Consider the following 21,487-nt stretch of genomic DNA (forward strand, 5'->3'; position numbering starts at 1 on the left):
GGGGAGATTAGAGCATTATTTCTAGGTATGAGGGAAGCCTTGCAGGAGGCGAGTTCCAGTTTCTACCACCGCTTTGCGGAACAATCTAATTTCTATGTCTGCCTTGCGGGAAGAGGATCAGGAGGATTCTGCTTCTAAGCCGGATTCCTTCAGTTCAAAGTATCCGGCGCGTTCTGAGCCCCAACCATATCTTCTCAGAATATTCGGCTACAAGATGCAAAGGGTGCTCTAGGAAGCCGGCGTCTCCATCCCCAACCCCAGCAAGGAAGTAAGCACAGCCGCCGCGCCCCACCCAGCGCTCCGGCGGCTTTGAAAGCGCAGTGTGGGGCGCAGGGTCCCTGGAGAATTTCTCCAGGTGGGTGGAGACCTTGGGGACCACCTTCAGCCACTCTGCCGCAGACGGCTCCCGTCCGCAGGGGTTAGCATCCCGGGGGACCGCCAGGCGCAAAGTCCCCGTGGCCCGCAGGGTCTTGGGGAGCTGCGAACCGTGGGCGGCGCGGGCCAGGGCGCCGGGGCGGGGCGCGCCGGGGCGTCACGTGGCGAGCCAGCCGGGCGGGCGGGGCCGCGCAGGCTAAATAGGGGCGAGCGGCCGGGGCGGCCACCGCGGCTCGGGCTCCGGCTCCGCCTTCGTCTCCGCGAGCTCGCTGCTCCCCTAGGCAGGCCCCGGCTCTCGGCGTTGCGCTCGGTGAGTGCCCGGGCGTGGGGCGCCACAGACGTGACCTTGGCGGAGGGTGGGGAGCCAGCTGCGCGCGGGCGCCGAGGCTGGGCCTCTCTGCGGCCCCAGCCGGGCCCAGGCGCCTTCCCGCGGGGTCCTGGGGGACAGGCAGGGGTGGCGGTCGCGGCCGGCGGGAAGCGGGGCTGGACCGCCTTCGAGCCGGTGGCGCTGTGCACCCGGGCCGCGCTCCCCAGGGCTCGTCTCCCGGGGCGGTCTCCCTGGGCGGGCCGGAGGCGGCCCCGGGGCGCTGGGGAGTTTGCGGGGAGCCCCGGGGGAGGAGCCTGCGGGGAAGCTGGGCCCGGATCCCGGCGACGGTGGCCGGCCTCTCTCTCCCTCGGCCTCAGCCCTGGCCTCGGGTCCTCGGCACAGATTGCTGAGATAATGGTATCGACCTGCATCTGTTTTCCTTTAGTTTCTGGATTTGTTTTTTTTCTAAAGAGTTTGCCCGGCGACTTTCAGCACATAACCCCACACAATTCATGGGATCCCAGAAGGCATAACCTGGGATCCCATGATCCCGGGTAGCTGGCGCGAGCGGGCCAGAAGAGTTAGCCAACAAACGGGAAGAGTGGAGGTCGGGCTGGGTGGACTGTGTCGGGCTTGCTCTCGGGATATGGGAAGAGGACATGGTCAGTGCTTCACTTGGACTCCTGGAAGGGGGACAGCCTCAGGCCAGGAGGGTTGGGGGGCAGGAGTACTTCGCTGCCTGGGGCACAGACCTTCCTTCAGTCAGTGGCCTGGAGGGCGGGGGTAGGGGGGTAGTACCTGTGCAGCACTGTGGGGTGGCTTCCGCAGGGCAGGCCGGCGGGCAGGCCAGGATGAGGTGAATTAGACCTGGCCCTTAGGCGCCTGTATCAGTCCCCTGCCAGGCACTGAGGAAGCCCCAGCCCCACGACCCCCACACCAGTGAGTGGGCCAGGGAGATAGGGGTCCTGAATCTGCAGGAAGGTGAAGAGGCCTGGGAGGTGGTTCTGCTCTTTTCTTCCCCATCAGCCTTTTCTCAGTGGAGACTTGCTTCCCATTGGTCCTAGTGATGGTGACCTACGACCTTTGAACTTCCTAGAGAAAGACCTTCCCAAAGAGAGTTGAAGGCACCCTGGAGAAGAGCGGCTTCTGCTCCTTTCAGGGTACTGCCTGGTGCAAAAGTGCAGGTCCCTCGTCTGCCTGCCTTGAGGCCCCGGCGGGACACCCCACAGACTGGCTCAAATGGACTTTCCTTGGCGTTAACTCTGGACAACCCTGTTTCAAACTGGGCAGGCAGTGGGGCCGGAAGCCCTTTGGCCCCAGGTTGAAAGCCCTGTGGTGCTGATTCAGCAGTTTGGGTTGAGGCCCTTCTGTAGTAGGGGTGGAAATACTTGGGAGGAGTCACAGGTCTGTCTACTTTTCATGATCTGGTGTGAGGAAATTGTTAGACGTGTGAGGCTGAACTGTATGAAATGGAATATTTGAAGGTCAAGGGGGTAGAAACCAAACACTTGCATGATTCACCTGAAGGGCAATGGTGGGGCTGATGGGATCTGTGTGCCGAGCTTGCTGCAGTTGGTAGTCCCTACACCTGCTCCCTTGAGGGCTTTTTGGTGTTGTTGTTTTGTTTGTTTGTTTGGGTACTGGGGATTAAATCCGGGAAGCTCAACCACAAAGCCCCGTCCCATCCATTTTTTATTTTTATTTTGAGATGGAGTCTCACTAAGTTGCTGAGGATGACTTTGAACTTTGAATCCTCCTTCCTCAACCTCCAGAGTTGCTGGGACTGCTGGTGTGCACTGCTGCTCCCAGCCCAGTTCTCTGCTTTTTAACTTAAAGCCTTAACTCCTCCTTCTGCAGCCCTGAGGCCTTCCAGGGTAAACCTAACCCTAACCCTCTGAGCAGCGGTTTCTGGGGGTCAGTATTCTCCTGCACCTGCTTTCCTTCAGAGGAACATTGTTTCTGCTTCTGCAGGCCTCTTCTTACACTTCTCCTGGGCTTCCTTGGGATTTCGTCTACTCTGTATCAATCCATAGCAATGTTGTTATAAAGTGTGTGTTGTTAACAGATCTAATGTAGTTCATTCATCTTTTTTTTTTTTTTTCCTTTTTGTGGTGGTAGGGATTGACCTAGGGCCCTACCGTGCTAGGCAAGTGCTCTGCCACTGAGCCACATCCTCAGCCTCTAGTTCATTCATATTAAATACACATGGTATGTTACCCTATACGAGGGACAGTTAGATTCTTTTTTTTTTTTCTGTACCAGAGGAGATGATGATGATGATGATTTTTTTGTACCAGGGATTGAACCCAGGGGCGCTTAACCCTGAGTCACATCCTCAGCCCTTTTTTGCATTTTACTTTGAGATAGGGTCTTGCTGAGTTGCTTAGGGCCTCCCTAAATTGCTGAGGCTGGCTTTGAGCCTGCCATCCTCCCAATCCACTGGGATAACAGGTGTATGCCACCACACCGGGCCCTTTTTATTTTTATTGAGAGACAGGGTCTTACTAAGTTGCCTAGGCTGGCCTCAAACTTGTAGTCCTGCCTCACCTCCCAAATCGCTAGGATTATAGGCCTGGTTTTCCTACTTTTTCACTATTGCTCAAGTGCTACAGTAAATATCTTTTTGAATCTCCCAGTTACTTTCAAGAGTTTCTCTTGTGTAGAAGCAAAAGTGAAGCAGAATTAAAGGCTGGGTCACAAGGCAGGTGACTCATCACATATTCTATTGTGCTGGATATTGACATAGTGCCCTCCTGGGTAACTGTCTCAGTTTGGTGTTTGTTGTTGTTCTTGTTTTGTGGGTTTTTTTTATTTGTTTATTTGTTTGTTTTTGGTACTGGGGATTGAACCCAGGGGCACTCAACCACAGAGCCTCATCCCCAGCCCTTTTTTGTATTTTATTTAGAGACAGGATCTCACTGAGTTGCTCAGTGTCTTGTGGTTGCTGAGGCTGGCTTTGAACTCCTGATTCTTGTGCCTCCGCCTCCCGAGCTGCTGGGATTACAGGCGTGCACCTGCACCTGGCTTGTCTCAGTTTCACTCCCAGCAGTGTGGAGGTTCCTGTTCCTCCTATTCACCAATACTAGCTCTTACCAGATTTCAATTTTTACCAATCTAGTAGGTTTGAAATGGTACCTGTTTTAATTTTCCTGACTAGAAATTCAAGTTTTATTTTTTGCCCTAGAAAAGCATCAATAATATTGAGGCTTTTCCTGTTTTGTTGTTGATCATTGGTAGCACTTGTGCATTTTTGTTTCGAAGACAGATTCTCACTAAGTTGCCTAGGCTGGCCTCAAACTCAAGCCCCTGCAGGCTCAGCCTCCTGGGTAGCTGGGATTACAGGTGTGTGCCACTGTGCCTGGCTCCCTTTGTGTATTTATTTACTTGTTGTTTGGGGATCAAACCCAGGGATGCTTTACTGCTGAGCCACATCCTCAGTCCTTATTTATTTATTTATTTATTTAAAGTCAGAATCTTGCCTGAGTTGCTAGGGCATTACTAAGTTGCTGAGGCTGGCCTCAAATTTGTAATCCTCCTACCTCAGTCTCCTGAGTTGCTGGGATTCCAGCCACCATGCCTGGCTCCTTTGTGTGTTTTGATGTGTTTGTGAACAGCTAACCCTCCCAGAGTTCTTTTGGTCCTGACCTAGGTGTCTGAACTGTGTAGTTAGGTCACGTTTTCTCATTTATGTGTGAGGTTTCGGGTTGCAGTCTTACTCTTTACAGATAAGAAAGCTGGGCCACCCGCAGTCTGCAGCATGAGTTGCATCACTTAGAAGACTGTGGTGGAATTTCATCCCTGACAGTTAATCCGCCCTGCTCAGGTAGGTGCGCTCCTTCACAGATTGCTCCTGGTCTTCTCTCAAGCCTTAGTTTTTCCCACCTGCAAAGTAGAGGCCTTATACAAGACTGGGGTCCTTTTCTAGCACTGATGTTTTTATGAATGCTGGTGCTGAGAAGGACACGTGGATTTCAATTCTAACCCTTATCTCTCTTGACCAGGCCAGTAACTTCTTTGGTCTGGTCGAGATAATCCAACGTTGTCAGTAAGCAGGGCTGGCTGAGCATTGGTCTGGTACCACCTCGGTGGTAGAGCCCTAGAGAAGCGGCAGATATTCTGCCTCCCAGCCTGGGTAGGGTCAGGCTGCTCCATGACCCTCTGACCTGCTGAACTTGGGTGGGGCATGTCACAGAGGAGTCACGTGGCTTCCTGCTTACACAAGTCCTGGGTGGGGGGCAGAGGCTGCCAGCCAAGGCCTCCTTCAGTCAAGGGTGTGTCAGACCAAGTCAGAGTTCCAGAGCCCTCTGCCCCTCATTCTTGGTTTACTTGACTCCACTGGGGTTTGGGCAGGAAGGTGGTCAAGTATGTCAACACGTAGGGCCTCGTCACCAACAGTGGAATAGTCATAATTTTTCACTCAAACTGGGATACTTTTGAAGATAATTATTCCGGGGCAGCAGGTGTTCTCTGCCCTGCAAGCAGGAGATGCATATTCAGTGACCAGTGGAGAGGGGGTGAGGTTTCCTGGTGCAGGGAGGCCCCTCCTTCCCTCTCAGGTCTGCCTTGCAAGAACCATCTGTTCCTACCCCTGTACTACTCCTCGCCCCTCCCCCCGCCCCGGCCAGGGGACAGCAGGACCCAGCTGCGGGGCACACCTTTCTTTTGCTGGCTTTCATGTCCAGCAGTCCCAGCCCCCAGCCAGCCAGGAAGCTCAGTGTCGCCTGCCCCATCCTCAGGGAGCTGCCCTGTCCGGCCAGCTGAGAGGCATAGACACTAATCTCATTTAGGTCTCAGAGGCTCTCTAAAAGCTCTGCAAGATGCCCACTTTAGAAACAGGCCTGGGTAATGTATCGCCCCTGTCAGCATCTCAGAGCTGGGAGCAGAATCTTCCAGAACTTAACCAGAACATTGTTCAGTAAGATTGTCTGGTTTCCCACCAACAATAAACATTTCTTTCAACTGCTGAGGGCCTTTGTGGTGTCCACTCTTCTGGTCGCAGGGTTGTGATTTTCTTCCTTGTGCAGGGTGTGGGTTTGCTGTGGCTGATCTTCAGCGTCCCACTTGTGGGCATTGTAGCCGGACGTTTCCAGGCGTGTGGGAGAGTGGCTTGAGCAGGCTGGCCCTGCTGCACCTGGTGTGAATGATTGACTTATTTTGGAAGTTGACTGGCAAGTGGGTGGCCTGTGAAGTGTCTTAATGGCCTGAAGGGTTCAGGTGACATATGGAACCTTCTTCCTGGTTCCCATGGAGTCTCCAGGACTAGATAGTGGCGCTGCTGGTTCCTGGCTTGGATGCCTTTTCTGGGCCAGGCAGAAGTTAGCCACATCAAGCCTGGCTCCAAGGGACTGAGAGGCCACTGCCTGCTCATAGGGAGAGAGATGAGGCCAAGGGCTGGGATCCATGTGTGCGTGTGGGCGCGGCAAGGGCTACCACTGAGCTGCACCCCCAGCCTGTTTTTATCTGAATTTAAACGTGATCAACCAAGAATTCCTTTAGGAGCAAAGACATAAAACACCAAAGACCACATCAAGGCTGTGATTCAGAGCAAAGAAGGAAGGCTCCTGGGCTTCTAGTGCGTCCTTGAGATTACCTGCTCCCCTGCCCCAGGCTGCTCCAGCTTTGAGGTATAAATAACTGGGTGAGTGAAGTGGAGAGGCAGTGAGGATCCCCGTGGTCTTGTTTTGTGGGTGTACTGAAGAGGTTGGAACTTGAACAGCTGCCTTTAATGATGGTGAGAACCAAGCCAAGTTTTTATGGAAGAGAAAGAAACGCATAATATTCTTTGTCCCGGTCCCACCAAGTCTTCACCCTCCTCCTCATTTCCCACCTTCCCCTGATGCAGTCGCTCTGCCATCTCCAGGCACAGTCCTGGGTTTGTGGTTACTTCAGAATGTAGGCACTGTCGGTGCATCTGTGTTTTCCCACCGTCCTGGGGAGCGAACCCAGGGCCCTCTACCACTGAGCTACATCCCAGCCCCTTTATTTTGAGACAGGGTCTTGCTAGTTTTCTGAGGCTGTCCTTGAACTTGTGATTGTCCTACCTCAGCCTCTCGAGTTGCTGGAATGTAGACCTGAGCCACCACCACCCCTGGCTGAAGCCTCCGGACTCTTTAGAGACCCCTGGAAGAGGTCTACGGGATTCACAGCACCGCTGGGCAGAAGAGCAGGATATTAGGGAAAATCTGCTCTGGGTGTCCGTTCATTTTTTTCTGATCTGGAAATTTCAGGGGCCTATGGCCTGTCCCCCTGCGTCCTTCAACAGAGGGCTCTGTAACAGTGGAGGGAGCTTCCTTCCTCAAGCTCGCTAGCAGCCCAACTCCACTCTTTTAGGGTGGCAGGACATACATAGGCTCCCTACGACTTGGCGTTAACTCCTCTCCTGACGTCCACTCCATCTCCTTCCAGAGGCCCAAACTTCACATTTGTCCTGGGAAGTCATTAGGGTGTCTGGGGAACAGTTTTGCTGTGACCACAAACCCTTTCTTTACACATGACAGCATTCTTCAGGATACCAGTGGGATGTATGAACCATTGAGTGCTACATGGGCTTGGCCAGGGGAGGAAGGAGGGCCTGGTCTTGTCACCAGAGACTGACTTGAAAAGGGTGGGGGGGTGAGTGGATTCCAGATCTTGCTGGGAAGCCCATTGACCAGGACTAGAAATAACAGTAGCCCACAGCTTGCAAGTGTGTTCCTCCTGTTTGGGCCCCCTCCCCTCCTGAAATAAGGACTTTCTATTCATCTTGTGTAATTTTTTAAAAAATCACTGAATTGAGAAATAAGAGGAAAGCATTTGCCTGAACTAGGGGAAGTGAAAGTGGTTTGCTGTTTTGGCAAAGACCTTGGAACCCATGACAGGGTATCAGCAGCTGAGCTTGTCTTTCGCACCCTTGCGCATTCCCAGAGGGATTGCCATTTGAGCAGCATTGGGATAATGGAAGTTGGCTACTCACTAGAGTGAAACTGCGCCTGCTCTCAGGGTATCTGTCTCTTCCTCTAGGAGGGGACATTTGGCTTCAGAGATGGGCTCTCAGCAGTCTCAGAACCCTTAAGATGGAAGCCTCTTTGGACATTAGATGTGGAGGTTCGCTGAGGTTGGAACCGAGGGGCTTTTGTTGGTGTGTGATGGTTTTGGTGGGTTTTGTTGTTGTTGAGGTGTTTTTTTCTGTTTTGTTTTCTTGGTAGCACCAGGGATTGAACCCAGAGGTGCTCTACCACTAAGCTACAGCCCCAGCTCTTTTTAAATTTTGAGACAGAGACTTGCTAATTGTGATCCTCCTTACAGAGCCTACCAAGCAGCTGGGATCAGTGTGCGCCACTGTGCCCGGTTTAGAAGCTTGTTTTAATGCAGATTCTTCTGGCAATGTGGAGGTATTTGGGGTAGGTTTGGGGTAAACTGGAGTCACCTGGCCCATGCTAGAGGTGGGGGAAAGGGGAGGAGTGAAGGGAAATGGAGCCTGTTGGAGTGAGCAGCACTGTACTCCTTGGTGTGTACACCCGGCACCACACAGGGGCTTCTGCCCTGCCTCGGTTCACATACAGCTGCCACCAGAGACATGGTACCTACTAATCCACTTCATAGTGGTGAAACCATGGCTCCGTAGAGGTTGGTGCTCCCAGTGCCAGTTAGTGGTGGAGCTGAGGCACAAATGCAGGTCTCCTGCCTCCACACCAGGGCTTGTCCTCACCACCAGGCGACAGCAGCTGGTAGCCCCCCCCCCCCGAAGTCTGTGCCACAGGTACAGGGCTGAAAGGAGTCTTCTTCCAAGTGCTTATCCTGCTGTGAGTGGGCAGGGCGCTGGGTGGTCCCTGCTGAGCTGTGGCTCCAGCTCACAGGAGCATGGGGAGGAGCAGCGGGACCACAGGAAGAGGAGTGAGCACAGGGTCTCCCTGCTGGTGGAGTGCCAGCGGGCTGCAGGAACTGGGGCCACCTGGGAGATGGGAGTGCTGTGTTCTCTGCCACCACGGAAACCAAAGAAATCCCATTTTAAAGTTTAGGTTGCCATTGAAATGCTCCTGTCCTTCTCTTGGCTTATGGTTTCCCATCTCAGCAGATGCCAAGCCTCCCGGGGGCACCTGGGGACACTCGTTCTCCATGTACAAGAGAGGAGAGAACAAGCCTGGCGACCTGTCCTCTGTTCATCCAGACTCCCACTTTCAAGGAGTGGTCACTCTGGTGTTTCTGCACCAGTGCCCACTGTCTTGAGAAAAGATTAGAATGCCAGTGTAAGTCAGAGGGGCCCGACTTTTGCTGGACACATTTACCTCAATTTGCAGGCCATGTGGCCAGCTGGCACATGATCACATGAGAAGGGAGCCTCCCCATGAGTCACTGGACATGGGGACATTAAGGGCATTGAGCAGGCAGTCTTTAGGGAGGAAGCCTCATTGGTGGCAGAGGATGATTGAGAATGCATTTGGAGATTATTACAGAATTGATTGTTTACCAATTTGGTGACTCAGGGTCTTTGGCAGCATTACTACGATTCTTCCTAAAAGAAACAGAGTTTGGAATACAAGAACATTTTCATTTAAAAAAAAAAAAAGGCGGGGGGGGGTTATTTAGCTCACAGTTTTGGAGGCTGAAAGTTCAAGACCAGGCAGCCCCATGGAGTTGGCCTCTGGCGAGGACCCTGTTGGCCTGGGCTACCCCACAGCAGATGGCATCATGGTGGCATCGTGTATGATAGGGAGCAATTACGTGGCTAGAGGAGAAACCAGAGACTGGAGCAGAGCCCACTAAGGCCTCCCACGTGCCCCACCTGCTGTGTGTCACACGACCTCCTCACATGGCCACACTGAGGCCAAGCTCCTGCAACATGGCCCTTTGGAGGTCACACTCAGACCATAGCAGTATGGTCTCCTGGCGCAGTGACTGCTTTTGTATATTTTCTTTGACTTTTTCCCCCCATACTGGGGCTTGAACCCAGGGCTCCAAGCACCCACCACTGGGCTGCACCCCCAGCCGCCGCTGCCATCAGCATCATCTTCATCATGGCTGTTTTCTTTTGAAACAGGATCGTGCTCATTGCCAGGCTGGCAGCTTTTGTGCTGCTCCTGCCTGGGCTTCCCGAGTAGCTGAGAGGGAGCTGGCATGGAAGGCTGTGCCACCAGGCCTGGGTGCACCCCTCACATCTTGCCCGAAGCTGCAGGACGGCACCTACCCATGCTCCTTGCCTAACAGGCTCACCTTACTAATGGTCTGCAACTCACTTTTCCACATAACAGTAGGGCCTGGGCGCTTTTGCTCTATCAGTACGATATGATTCAGCTAGTTCACTTTTCAGAGACCGCTTTGTCATCTACCTGGCCGTTCACCATGATTTAACAATTACCTGTTATTAGACATTGACTCTGTTTCTGGTCTTACCGAGAGAGTTATTTAGTGAGCAGCTGTGTGTGTGCCTGTGTCTTTTCACTTGGACGCCAGTGTATCTGTATAGTAACTTTCTAAATGTCAACCTGTGTGAGTCACAGCACACAGGTTTAAAAGTTGGCAGGCAGCCATTGTGGTGGCACCTGCCTGTGATCCCAGCTCCTTGAGAGGCTGAGCAGGAGGCTTACAAGTTCCAGGCCAGTCGGGGCAACTTAGCAAGACCCTGTCTCAAAATAAAAGATAAAAGGTCTAGGGTGTGCTCAGTGGAAGAGCACTCCTGGATTCAGTGCTCAGTGCCACATATGCGTGTGTGCGCGCACACACACACACACACACCAGAAAGTAACAATTGTGATCCATGTGCCATCCTGGAGGGCCTCCACAGAGCTCTTTCCAGAACATCTCTCTCTCCTCACATGTGTATTCTTCCAGAAGAATCCTTCTTGAACTTGTTGGACTGTTAGTTATTCACATGTTCACGGTCAGAACCCTGAGCATGGCCTGCCCTCTCTGCCAGCTGACACAGTGGGCTTGAGTTGAGCCATGGTGAAGTTTGACTCTTCCCTCATACGGGTCTCCTTGTGAGGCACGTGTTGCGCTGACACTAAGTCACAGGCCCTTCGAGGCCTTTGCCACAGCCTGACCTTGAGGAGGTGGAGCCTGCTCTCAGGAGCCCGGGGACGCTCCCCGCCCTGGCCCTCGCCAGGCCACAGGTGTCGGCCAGGAAACACTTGCTTCTGTTAGCTCCTTGCCCGAGAGGGTGATTCATGTTGAGCTGGAAGTCGCCGGCCTCCTGACTCACGCTGGCGTCCTCAGATGAAGGGCTGAGGTGGGAGGTGGTTTCTCAGAAGGCCCGTCTCCGAGGCTGGAAGCAGAGCCCTGGGCTGACTGGGCAAACCAGCTGGGCTCGCGGGAGCCAGGTGGCTGGCGGAAGCTGCTTTTCTGTCATCTCCACTGTGACTGGCAAGGGCCAAGCTTGTGTTTGCCTGCCCCGTTGGCCCTTCCCTCAGGACACGGTCACACATGCATCTTTCGGATCACTCACTTTGGGAAGGCCTCTTGAACAGATCCACGAAATTCAGACGTAGCAGAGAGGGCCCTGGGCCCAGTTTAGTCACGGCACAGGCCCCGGACTGTCTGTGTCCTCGTGTCAGCCATCAGGCATGGCGGGAGCATGGCACAGTGGAGGATGCTGTGGACACCGTAGACCCCTGAGGTCCATCTGCCGTCACCCCAGGCTTCACAAAGGGGCCCCTGGCAGAGCCAGGATGAGAGCCCCGCTGTCTGCCCGAGGAGCCCCCTGGTGTGTAGCGTGGGACCCATCATAACTCCCCCCGTCCTGTCCTTTCCAGGTGGGCTCAGGATCCAGTTTCCAGAATGTGGTGGCCTTTGGCCTTTCTCTGCTATCTGCTGGTGCTGACCAGAGCCCAGGGCAGGACTTCTTTCCACCCGCTGTCAGAAGAACTGATCACCTACATCAACAAGCAGAACACCACATGGCAGGTGGGCTGCGGGGCTGCTTCCTGTGTCTGTCCTTATGTCACCTTGGGGGTTGGCCTGGGCACTCAGGATGGCTCCCAATGGGGCCACAGCACTTTCTGTGTGAGAAAGTTAAAGCTTAGGATCATGGTCGCTTCCTCCCTCCCTGTGCACCGTGGGCACGGGAACAGGCGTGAGCGAGTGTCCCCAGGTAGGCCGAGGCGTGGAGGAGGAGGTGAGTTCCCAGCCCTCCACAGCCAGGGAGCCCGAGAAGCCCGCAGCGGAGGCCCCTGTGCGCCATCAGCGCCCTCTCCCACCACTGCTGGTTTCTGCTGATCCCTGAAGACTGTGGGAACCAAGAAGTGAGGAGTGAGCCGTGTGCAGGGCGGAGGGTGGGGCGTGGGGGTCACTTGTCAGCAGAGGGAGAAGGCACCTGGTGTGGGAGCTGCACTCTGCCCATGGGCTGCTCTGGTGGTTCTCCGGTTCTTTTGTCTCCCTGGCCTTCCCTGAGGAGGACCCTGTGTGTGGGCAGCGTGCCCGCCTACCCCATGCCAGCAACCTCTGGGTTGGTAGGTGACAGTCACAGGCATGGCTCTCTTCCAGGCGGGACGAAATTTCCACAATGTGGACGTGAGCTACCTGAAGAGGCTGTGTGGCACTTTCCTGGGTGGGCCCCGGCTGCCCGAGAGGTAAGTGCTGTGCCTGGAGAAGCCCTGACCCTCAGCCTGTGGGCCACAGGCAGCCATGAGGGACCATGGAGGGGGAAAGGGAAGCCGCCCTCGGTCCCCCTCGGAGCTGCCGAGACACCTCAAGGTACACCTCCGGCCAGTATGGGCATCTCCAAGGTGTCCTAGAGCCTAGGACCAGGCTCCAGGATGGCAGATGGGTCTCAGTGAACTCCGTTTTGAAAAATCTAAGGAAAATCTTAAGAAGAGCCATAGGATCTGCCCTTGTGTTTTCTTTTCCTAGAACACGGCCTAGGGCCTTTTCATGGAGCTTTTCATTACAGGTGGCTGCCTGAGGCTGGGGTGGTTGAGAGTCCTGACTCTACTCTTTAGAGGAAGGCCAGGGTGATAAAATTCATCATTTCTCTTCCAGCCTGAGCTCTTAGGGCTGTAAGAAGAGCACAGTTTTCATTTTTAGCCATTCCAAGTCGGAAAGTGGGAAGTGGACTGCATCCACTTGGAGAATCGCAGCGAGATAGAGAGGAAAAGTGAAGTTGTAGGACTCCTCGGGGCTGAGGATGTTGGCAGTGACAGGATGTGTTCCCCACATCTGCCGTGTGATTGGAGAACCTTAATGTGTTTTGTTTTTGTTTTGTTTTTTTGCGGGCGAGTACCAGGGATTGAACTCGGGGCCACTCAACCACTGAGTCACATCCCGAGCTCTATTTTGTATTTTATTTAGAAACAGAGTCTCACTGAGTTGCTTAGCGCCTTGCCATTGCTGAGGCTGGCAAAAGCGTGATCCTCCTGTCTCAGCCTCCCAAGCCGCTGGGATTACAGGTGTGTGCGCCACGCCTGGTGAGAACTTGAGTGTTTTTCACAGACTGCGAAACCTAGGGTGGGGCACATCTGTCTTGGCATACAGTTAAATGACTCTTTAAGGAAAAGAGAAAATAGAATGAATCCCAGATACTTTTCTACTCACAGCCAGTGTCGTCTTGTTCCAGTACACCTTTTATATGAAATGAGAACCCAGAAAAAAAAAATCACAAAAATAAATTTTAAAAATGATTTAAAGCATCTAGATAGTTGTTTAGGATTAAAGGTGGGTAGAGGAAGCAAGAGACATAGAACTGTTGAAAAATATCAAATGGATCTAGAAAGAAGCGTACAGAATGCCAGATTGCATTGAGCCATGGGATCAAGTTCTGTGTTACAAGATTCCTAGTGCACCCCCGCAATCCCAGGGACCCAGAAGGCTGAGGCAGGGGGATAGCAAGTTTGAGGGCAGCCTCAGCAACTTAGCGAGACCCTGGCTCAAAGGGAAAAAGTAAAAATGGCTGGGGATGCAGCTCAGTGGCAAAATGCCCCTGTGTTCAGTTCCCACTACCAAAAAACCAGACCATGAGGGACTTCTGCACATCTCAGCCCTCACTTGCTCTCTTGGTGCAGCCCTTAACCAAGAAGCCTTTGCATCTTGGGGGGTGAATTGCAAGGTGACAGTTTGTAATGAAGACCTTCCTTTGTCCAGAGTTCAGTTCGCTGAGGACATCAATCTGCCTGAAAGCTTCGATGCTCGGGAACAGTGGCCCGACTGTCCAACCATCAAAGAGATCAGAGACCAGGGTTCCTGTGGCTCTTGCTGGGTAAGACCCAGTTGGCTAGGATTGCTGCAGGAGCAGAACGGGTGGGGGAATGGTCAACAGTCTGGGGAGGGACCAACTGTGACCAGGCAAGTGACGTTAGCTTTCAGAATCAGTTCCCATCAGTCTAGTGATGGTGTCGTGGTCAGGAGTTGTGGCAAGGATTGGGTGGAGGAATGAATGGGCTGTGGGCCTTGCAGATGGTGAGTCCCTGTACACACTGGCAGCGCTGGCCACTGCTCTGCTTCCTGAGTGTCCCATCTCTGTCAATGAGCTGTCCTTGTTTTTGAGTTGTGGTAAAATACAGATAGCAGAAATTGCCACCATCTTCACATTTGTTGTGTGCAGTTCAGTGGCGTTAGCACGTGGGCACTGCTGCGCAGCCACCACACCCCCTCCCAGAGCTCCTTTCACCTTGATGTCAGGGGCTGCCGCCAACACCCGGCTCCTGCTGCTCTCCAAGTGCCTCCTCTAGGTGAAACCAGGCAGTGTTTGAGCTGTGTGTTTGTGTTTGCTTCAGGAGTGAGCTGAGTCCGCAGGTAGAGGCTCAGGTGGATTGGTCTTTGCTTGGAAGCTGAGTTAGAGCCACACGTGGCTTTGAGAGAGACTGGCCATCCACGAGGTCTACAGACCTCTCTGGTGATGGCGGGAGACGCCACAGGTCAGGCGTGGCGGCGGCCTCACTGGGCAGGGCTTGTTCCCGCAGGCATTTGGGGCTGTGGAGGCCATGTCTGATCGGATCTGCATCCACACCAACGGGCACGTCAATGTGGAGGTGTCTGCAGAGGACATGCTCACCTGCTGTGGCGGCCAGTGTGGGGACGGGTGAGTCTTGGGCACCTTTACACAGAGGCCTTAGTGCAGAATGAACTGAGGACTTCGTAGGGGAGGGAAGGTGTTTCTTGGCTGAGACAGAGGAGTGGAAGCAGGCCCGGGAGTGGCTGCCACTGTCTGGCCTACAGAGCTGGGCGAAGGGAGGGTCCTGGCCAACATGGTCTCAGAAAATGCCGTTAAATTTCTGAACCTGGGACTGCTGTTTCCTCACTTGTTCCTTCTTCCTGTTCATGGAAATGTACTTGCCTTGGGGTTGTTTTCTTATTTTGAATCAAGACAGTGGGCCCCAGGTGGATCGCACTGAGCTGTATCCCTAACTCAGGGGCTCACCAGTGCTAACGTGTGGCCTTGGGCCCACACCAGTGGTGCACATCCATGGCTGCACATAGAAAGACCGGAGTTACAGAAACGTGCCTGGGCCTCACTGCACACCAGTGAATCGCTCTCTGGCACTGGTGGGTTTTCCTAGTACATTCGTCCCTGCTTTCCCACAGGGGATACGCTGCAGTACCCCTCATGGATGCCCAAAACCCAGGCTAGGACTGAACCCTGTATGTGCTGTTTTTTCCTATACATAAATTTAATGCTTTTTCCACCTTAACTAAGCACTTAGCACTTGCTATGCCCATAAGTTTTGCAGAGACAAAACCAACACAAATTTCTTTTTCTTTCGTTATAATTTCAGGGATAAATTCAGACTTGGGAATCTCAGCATCTGATTTTTTTTTTCTTATTAAGTTCAGAACTTTTCACCTTTTCACTTAAATAAAGCACTTTATGGCTTCTCTTTGGCCTACTGGAATTGTCAGCATTGTCACTCTTGTGCTCTGGGGCCACTGTTAAGTAAAATAACTTGAACACAAGCACTGTAAAAAGACCTGTGAATCTGATGACCAAGGCAGCTACTAAGTGCCTGATGGGCAGGTAGTGTATACAGCACAGATACTCCAGACAAGGGCATGATTCTCATTCCGTGCCAACTGGAGTGGCATGGTGTGAGATTTCATCACGCTGGTCAGTATAGTTTATAATTTAAAACTTAGGAAATGCAGGAACTCTCCATTGAACATTTTAGACCACAGTTGGTGGCACAGGTAACTGAAACCTCAAAAATCAAAAACTATACAGTTGAGGAGGTTGGAACTCCTCTACCTTGGGGAATTATAATATCCTGCATGGTTGAGAATCACCATTCCAGAAAGAAGGAAGCCTAGAGCCTAGTTTGTAAGAGTCCTGTTTTCTGGGGGGTGGTTTTATGGGAAAGGATGGGAGCCTGGTTGGATGCCTGAAGAAGTAAGTTGAGGGAGGGTGACTGGGGGTTGGTGGGCTCTGGGACAGTCATGCCAGTGCTAGGGCATGTGGACCCAGCAGTGACCTTAATGTGTGACCAGGCAGTGGTCAGTGCACAGCTGGAACTTCTCTTACACTGAATTTAACACAAGGCTCTTTTTCTAGCTGTAATGGAGGCTATCCATCTGGAGCTTGGAACTTCTGGACAAAAAAAGGCCTGGTTTCTGGTGGCCTGTATGACTCCCACATAGGTGAGTGTGCATTCCTGTCTGCCAGAGGATTCCATAAGCCCTGCCTCAGGATGGCTTTTGTTTCTGTTATGAAGGACCATGGAGGGCAGAGGGCTGGGCGGGAAGACGAACACAGATAAGGCAGCCCTCCAGACAGGGTCAGCCCCAGGTCAGGGCTGCAGGCATGGGCTGACCTGTGTCCAGTCCTTCCCCCTGGCCTGAGGGCCTTTCCGTGGTGGTGGTAGGCTGACCCCCCTCGTCCACTCTGTCCATCAGGCTGCAGACCCTACTCCATCCCTCCCTGTGAGCACCACGTCAACGGTTCCCGGCCCCAGTGCACAGGAGAGGGGGACACTCCCAGATGCAGCAAGAGCTGTGAGCCCGGCTACGCCCCGTCCTACAAGGAGGACAAGCACTACGGTAAGGTGGGCTGGGGTCTGCTGGGATCTGCCACAAGCCAAAGGGAGGCAGAGACCAGGGCCGTTGGATCCTAGGGTCCAGGAACACTGGGAAGGAGAAAGGAACAGAAGTTCCTCGCCCCACACCCCCACACTCTGCCTTGCTCCACCCCAACTCCAGCTTCAGCCCTCTTGAGCTGCGAGGGACCGAATTCCTTATTGTGTGAGCCGGTAGCCGATCCTGGAGCACTGGGGTCCTCAGCCCCCTCCCATGTCACTCTGCCCAGCTCCCAGGCCCAGCTCACTCCTTAGGAAGCCTTTCTTGGCCTCCTGCTGTAAATCAGCAGATAACTGCCTGTGGGAGCTGAGGTGGCACCCTCACCCAGCTGCTGTGGTCCCCTCTCCAGGGTACAGTTCCTACAGCGTCTCCAGTAACGAGAAGGAGATCATGGCAGAGATCTACAAAAACGGCCCAGTGGAGGGCGCCTTCACCGTCTTCTCAGACTTCCTGACCTACAAATCAGGTGTGTAGGCAGCGGGTGGAGGGTTCAGCCGGCAGGTACTCAAGTGGGTCAGCAGGACTCACCCGGAGGAAGACCTGGGGCTCCTGAGGAGGAGGGCTGCCGGACCTCCCTTCGTCCGCCCTCCTTCCTGCCAGCCACCTGTGGCTCCCGGCAGTCCTGTGGCCACTGCTTTCCACCTGTGCTGTCCTGGTTTCCTTCATCTCTGCACATGGTATCCCACATCCCTCTCCAGGAACTTGTCTGGCTAATTCCTCTTCATCCCTCCAAGCCCAGCTCAGCTCTCCTCTCTGGGACCTTCCCCCTCCCTGGCAGTGGTTCCTCCTCCTTGGCCCGTGTCCTTCATCAGTCTCCACATTTGAACAGTGGGGACTGAGTGGCCTATTTCAATCATTTTTGTTTTTGTCTTTGCAAAGACCTAGTGTCACACCTGACATCCAGAGATGAATAAAGGAAATACCTTGCTCTGGGTGGTGCCGAATGCTTCCTATTCCTGACCCTGTCCCTGTCAGCTCCTTAGAAGCCCCCCAGTCCAGGTGAACTGCCTTTGCTCCTACTTTTCTCTTATTTACATTCAACCAGATGTAATACCAGTGCTCTCAATTTGGAACAAAGGAAGATGAGTTGGGCAAGAAAAATAAGTATTGTCATGAGGGCAATACTTACACAGCCCTCTGCATGTTACTAAAGATGTTTCTGATTTGACAGATGATTCATCTGCCAGGGAAGGCCTGACTAACCAGATCTCTGAGCTCCTTGGCCAGCATCTTTCCCATCAGCCAGCACCAGTGACCCATCCTCCTCCCACCTCACCTCTCCAATGCACCCCAGAGCAGCAATTTAAAAACTCTTCAAGCTGTGTAAAACTCTTGACAGACAAACCCATAATTATACAGAATCCCAGGATGTAAAACAGATGATCGGTCACTTAGCAGTAAATTTCTTTTGTAAGTTAGTCATTGGAGAAAGCCGCATGTGGTAGCACATGCCCTGATGGCTCCCGAGGTTGAGGCAGGAGGATTGCAAATTCAAAGACAGCCTCAGCAGTTTAGCAAGGCCCTCAGCAGCTTATCAACACCCTGTCTCAAAATAAAAAGAAACGGGGTGGGGATATGGCTCAGTAGCAGAGCATCGCTGAGTTCAATTCCCAGTACCAAAAGAAACACACACAAAAAAACTTAATGATTAGACCTTTTGTTTTTAAAAATCAACCAACAAATCTTTTTGTCGGATTCCATTTCAATATTTCACATAGTTGAGTGTGTTGGGCTTTTAAAAATGTATTTGGTACTGGGCACATGCTTGTAATCCCAGTTACTCGGGAGCCTGAGGCAGAAGGACCACAAGTTTAAGGCCAGCCTGGGATGGTAAAATAATTTTTTAAAGTGCTGGAGGACCACTTTATGCTTTGAATATAGCCCTTGATGCTCTGCTACTGCAGCTTATTTTCTAAATGGACACTTTCTTTCTCTTCTCTCTCTCTGCTCCTCCCTAATCTCTCCCCCTCCCTAATCTCTGGGAAATGGGGAATTACCTTTCTTCCCCATTTTAGGCAGATTTATCTTTCCCTGAGTATGCACTCACCATAGAAAGGAAGTAATCCAGACTTTGGGGATGGTACCAGAAGCTCTCAGAAATGACTGTCTCACAAAATAACAAGTGAATTACAAATCCAAAGGAGAACACATGGAATGTGGCCTTTGAATCACCTCTTTAAAAGCCCCCTGTTCCTGCTGATGGGCAGAATCACAGCCTCTGGGACAGGACAGGAGTCCCCTGTGTTTCTCCTTTGCTAGCAAAGCAATAAATGTTCTTTTTCCTTTTTCTCAAAAAAAAAAAATAATAATAATAATAATGCTGGAAAGGTAGCACTTTTTAGCTCATGGGTGGAGAACTTGCCTAGCATGCATGAGGCCTTGGGTTCCATCCTCTACTGCAAGACAAAACAAAACCCAAAACCACGTGGATTACCTCCCTATATCACGGGAGCCCCTGGAGTCTTCTGATGGAGCAGTGGTGTTCTAGCCCTTTGTTTGTATTCTGTCGATGGAACCCAGGGTCTGGCTGGGAGGCCTGTCTCTGCTGCTGGGGGTGGCTAGCTGAGTCGGGGTGCTGTAGAGCGGGATAGTGGCCTGGACTTGGTCTGAACTGGCTTTCCCTTCCTCAGGAGTGTACCAGCATGTTGCTGGAGAGATGATGGGAGGCCACGCCATCCGCATCCTTGGCTGGGGGGTAGAGAATGGCATCCCTTACTGGCTGGTGGCCAACTCCTGGAACACTGACTGGGGTGACAATGGTGAGTGGCAGCCCCCTTCCTGCTGTAGATGGGGAGTCATGAGCCAGAACAGACTGGGTGCTGGTGGGCTGGGACTTCTCCACGTAGGTAGACAGCCTCGGAGCCTGAGAGGGTGGTGTGCACCGGGCCGTGGCTCCAGGAAGCTCTGCACAGCAGCTCCCACTGGACCAGGCTGTGAAGGAGACCTGGGGTTGGTGAAAGAGCCTGGAGAGGGGAGGGCCCGGCTGCTGGGCCAGAAGCTGAGAGCACCGTGGTGCTGCAGGGGGCAGGTGACTCACTCAGTCCTTGGAGTGAGTTTGAATTATTGACAAGGATCAGAAATTAAGGCATACATTCAAAGCACCTTTCTTTCTGTTTCCAGGGTTCTTTAAAATCCTCAGAGGAGAGGATCACTGTGGAATTGAATCAGAAATTGTGGCTGGAATCCCACGCACTGACCAATACTGGGCAAAGATCTAGTCTGCTGCAGGCCTGGCTGGCCAGTCCTGGGGGGTTCCCTAAACATAGCCAACTGGTCTGGGGGTGAGATGCGGGCAAGAATATCTTTTATTCTTTGAGTTCATATAAGGTACAAGAAGTTGTAGACAGGGTCTAAAGAACTGGATCAGGCCAAACTCACGCTTCCCGGTAGAACTGTCTTCCAAGGAAACGTGTCCATTCCTGCTCCCTCCCAGCCTGTTCAGTGGACAATGGCCACAGTGCACCCCGAGTCTTCCCCGTAGACTAGTGCTGTTTGTAGTGCCTGCTGCTCCGGCTCTGGCTGCAACACCCTCCCACCCCTCGTCCAAGCATCTTCAGCAGCGACAGACCCACCGGCTTTGGCTGCAGGCTTTCCAAAGGAAGGGTCTGTGGAGTCCCAACAGGACAAATGCCTTCTAGATGCCACAGGTCCGTAGCAGGCATGGCGTGCAATCCTCTGGAGAAAGCCGCGTCGACGCAGGGCGCCTGCATCCGTGGCCCTTGGTAGTGCTGTAAGCCCTCTCTGGTTCTGTCCTTGGCTGATTCTTTTTTAATAGAAGTTTTATTTTTTGTGCACCTCCGCTGATCATGTGAATGAACAAATCTAATAGCTGGAAGAGCTATACTCGTTTTTACAGATTGTCTCCCAATGGTCTGGCTTAAAACAAATCAAGTGGTCATGATTTGCTGGCTGACCTACTGACCTTGACTACTACATTGAAACTAGTTTGGGAGAAATCAGCTTTTACTGTTTTTGAAAAATTACATCTTCACCCTGTCAATTTAACAAGGAATGACTGTGCCAATAAAAGGTTTCTCCTTCAGTGAAATGTGTTGATGGTGCCTCAGTATACTCCGGACGGGGCCCTGTGGTCCTGGCCTGTGCACTTGTGGTCTTTAGCCTTCTGGAAACTGCTTGCTCCCCAGCCGTGTTTTCAATTCAGGGCATCTGTCTCTCCCTGGTTCCCTGTCATCCTCATCAACCCTTCTGTCTTGACAAGCTTGTCCCTGCTCAAAGGTAAGGACATAGTTGTATTCCACTGTTCACCCACAAGCCCCACAATCTGCTGAGGTTTCAAGGTGCAGCACCATGTTGGTCTTCCAGATCAGGTTGTCTGTTTCCCAGGAGACACGTCTCCCAGGGTGGAGCCAGAGCCTGTGTGCAGTGTTTTGAGTTCCCTTTTGTCACTAGTTTATATTGCTGGGACAAACACCCAGTGAAGTATCATAACCAAGTGCACCAGTTCTTGAGGGAACCAGAAACTACAATAATCAGCACTCATTCCCCTGCCTGCCCATAGTTATTTCCCTTCCCCACCTGGGAGGCTTGTCTTCTAGTAAGCTAGGAATCCGAGGCTACATCAAATAAGCTCTTAAAAACCTGGTTTGAGAGGGTGGGTCAGTGGAAGAACTACCAGTGCGTGAGGCCCTGGGTTGATCCACACTGCACCAGCAACCTGGTGAAGGTTACAGAATAGTTCGTGGTACTCCTTATAGTACTTAGAAAGTGTTTCACAGGGTTATTCAAGCCACAAATTCCTAGTCACTTTACTCCTGCAATTTCAAATATATTCCTGACCTCAGTGAGTTGCTAACAGTTCCGCTGCTCCCACGC

The 21,487-nt window shown here is 52.6% G+C and overlaps 1 protein-coding gene across 1 annotated transcript; it reads left to right on the forward strand.

The window, feature by feature from the left end:
- The first annotated feature begins 576 nt into the window (after nucleotides 1–576).
- Nucleotides 577–20,702, forward strand: Ctsb (cathepsin B). Its single transcript, XM_026381768.2, has 10 exons — nucleotides 577–685; nucleotides 11,410–11,560; nucleotides 12,140–12,225; nucleotides 13,733–13,847; nucleotides 14,551–14,669; nucleotides 16,134–16,219; nucleotides 16,475–16,618; nucleotides 17,004–17,120; nucleotides 19,285–19,413; nucleotides 19,775–20,702. Exons 2-10 carry the CDS (start codon nucleotides 11,435–11,437, stop codon nucleotides 19,870–19,872), a joined length of 1,020 nt encoding a protein of 339 aa, XP_026237553.1. The 5' UTR covers nucleotides 577–685; nucleotides 11,410–11,434; the 3' UTR covers nucleotides 19,873–20,702.
- The last annotated feature ends 785 nt before the right edge of the window (nucleotides 20,703–21,487 follow it).

Source organism: Urocitellus parryii, chromosome 14 (assembly GCF_045843805.1).
Source record: "Urocitellus parryii isolate mUroPar1 chromosome 14, mUroPar1.hap1, whole genome shotgun sequence".
In the NCBI taxonomy this organism is placed as follows: domain Eukaryota; kingdom Metazoa; phylum Chordata; class Mammalia; order Rodentia; family Sciuridae; genus Urocitellus; species Urocitellus parryii.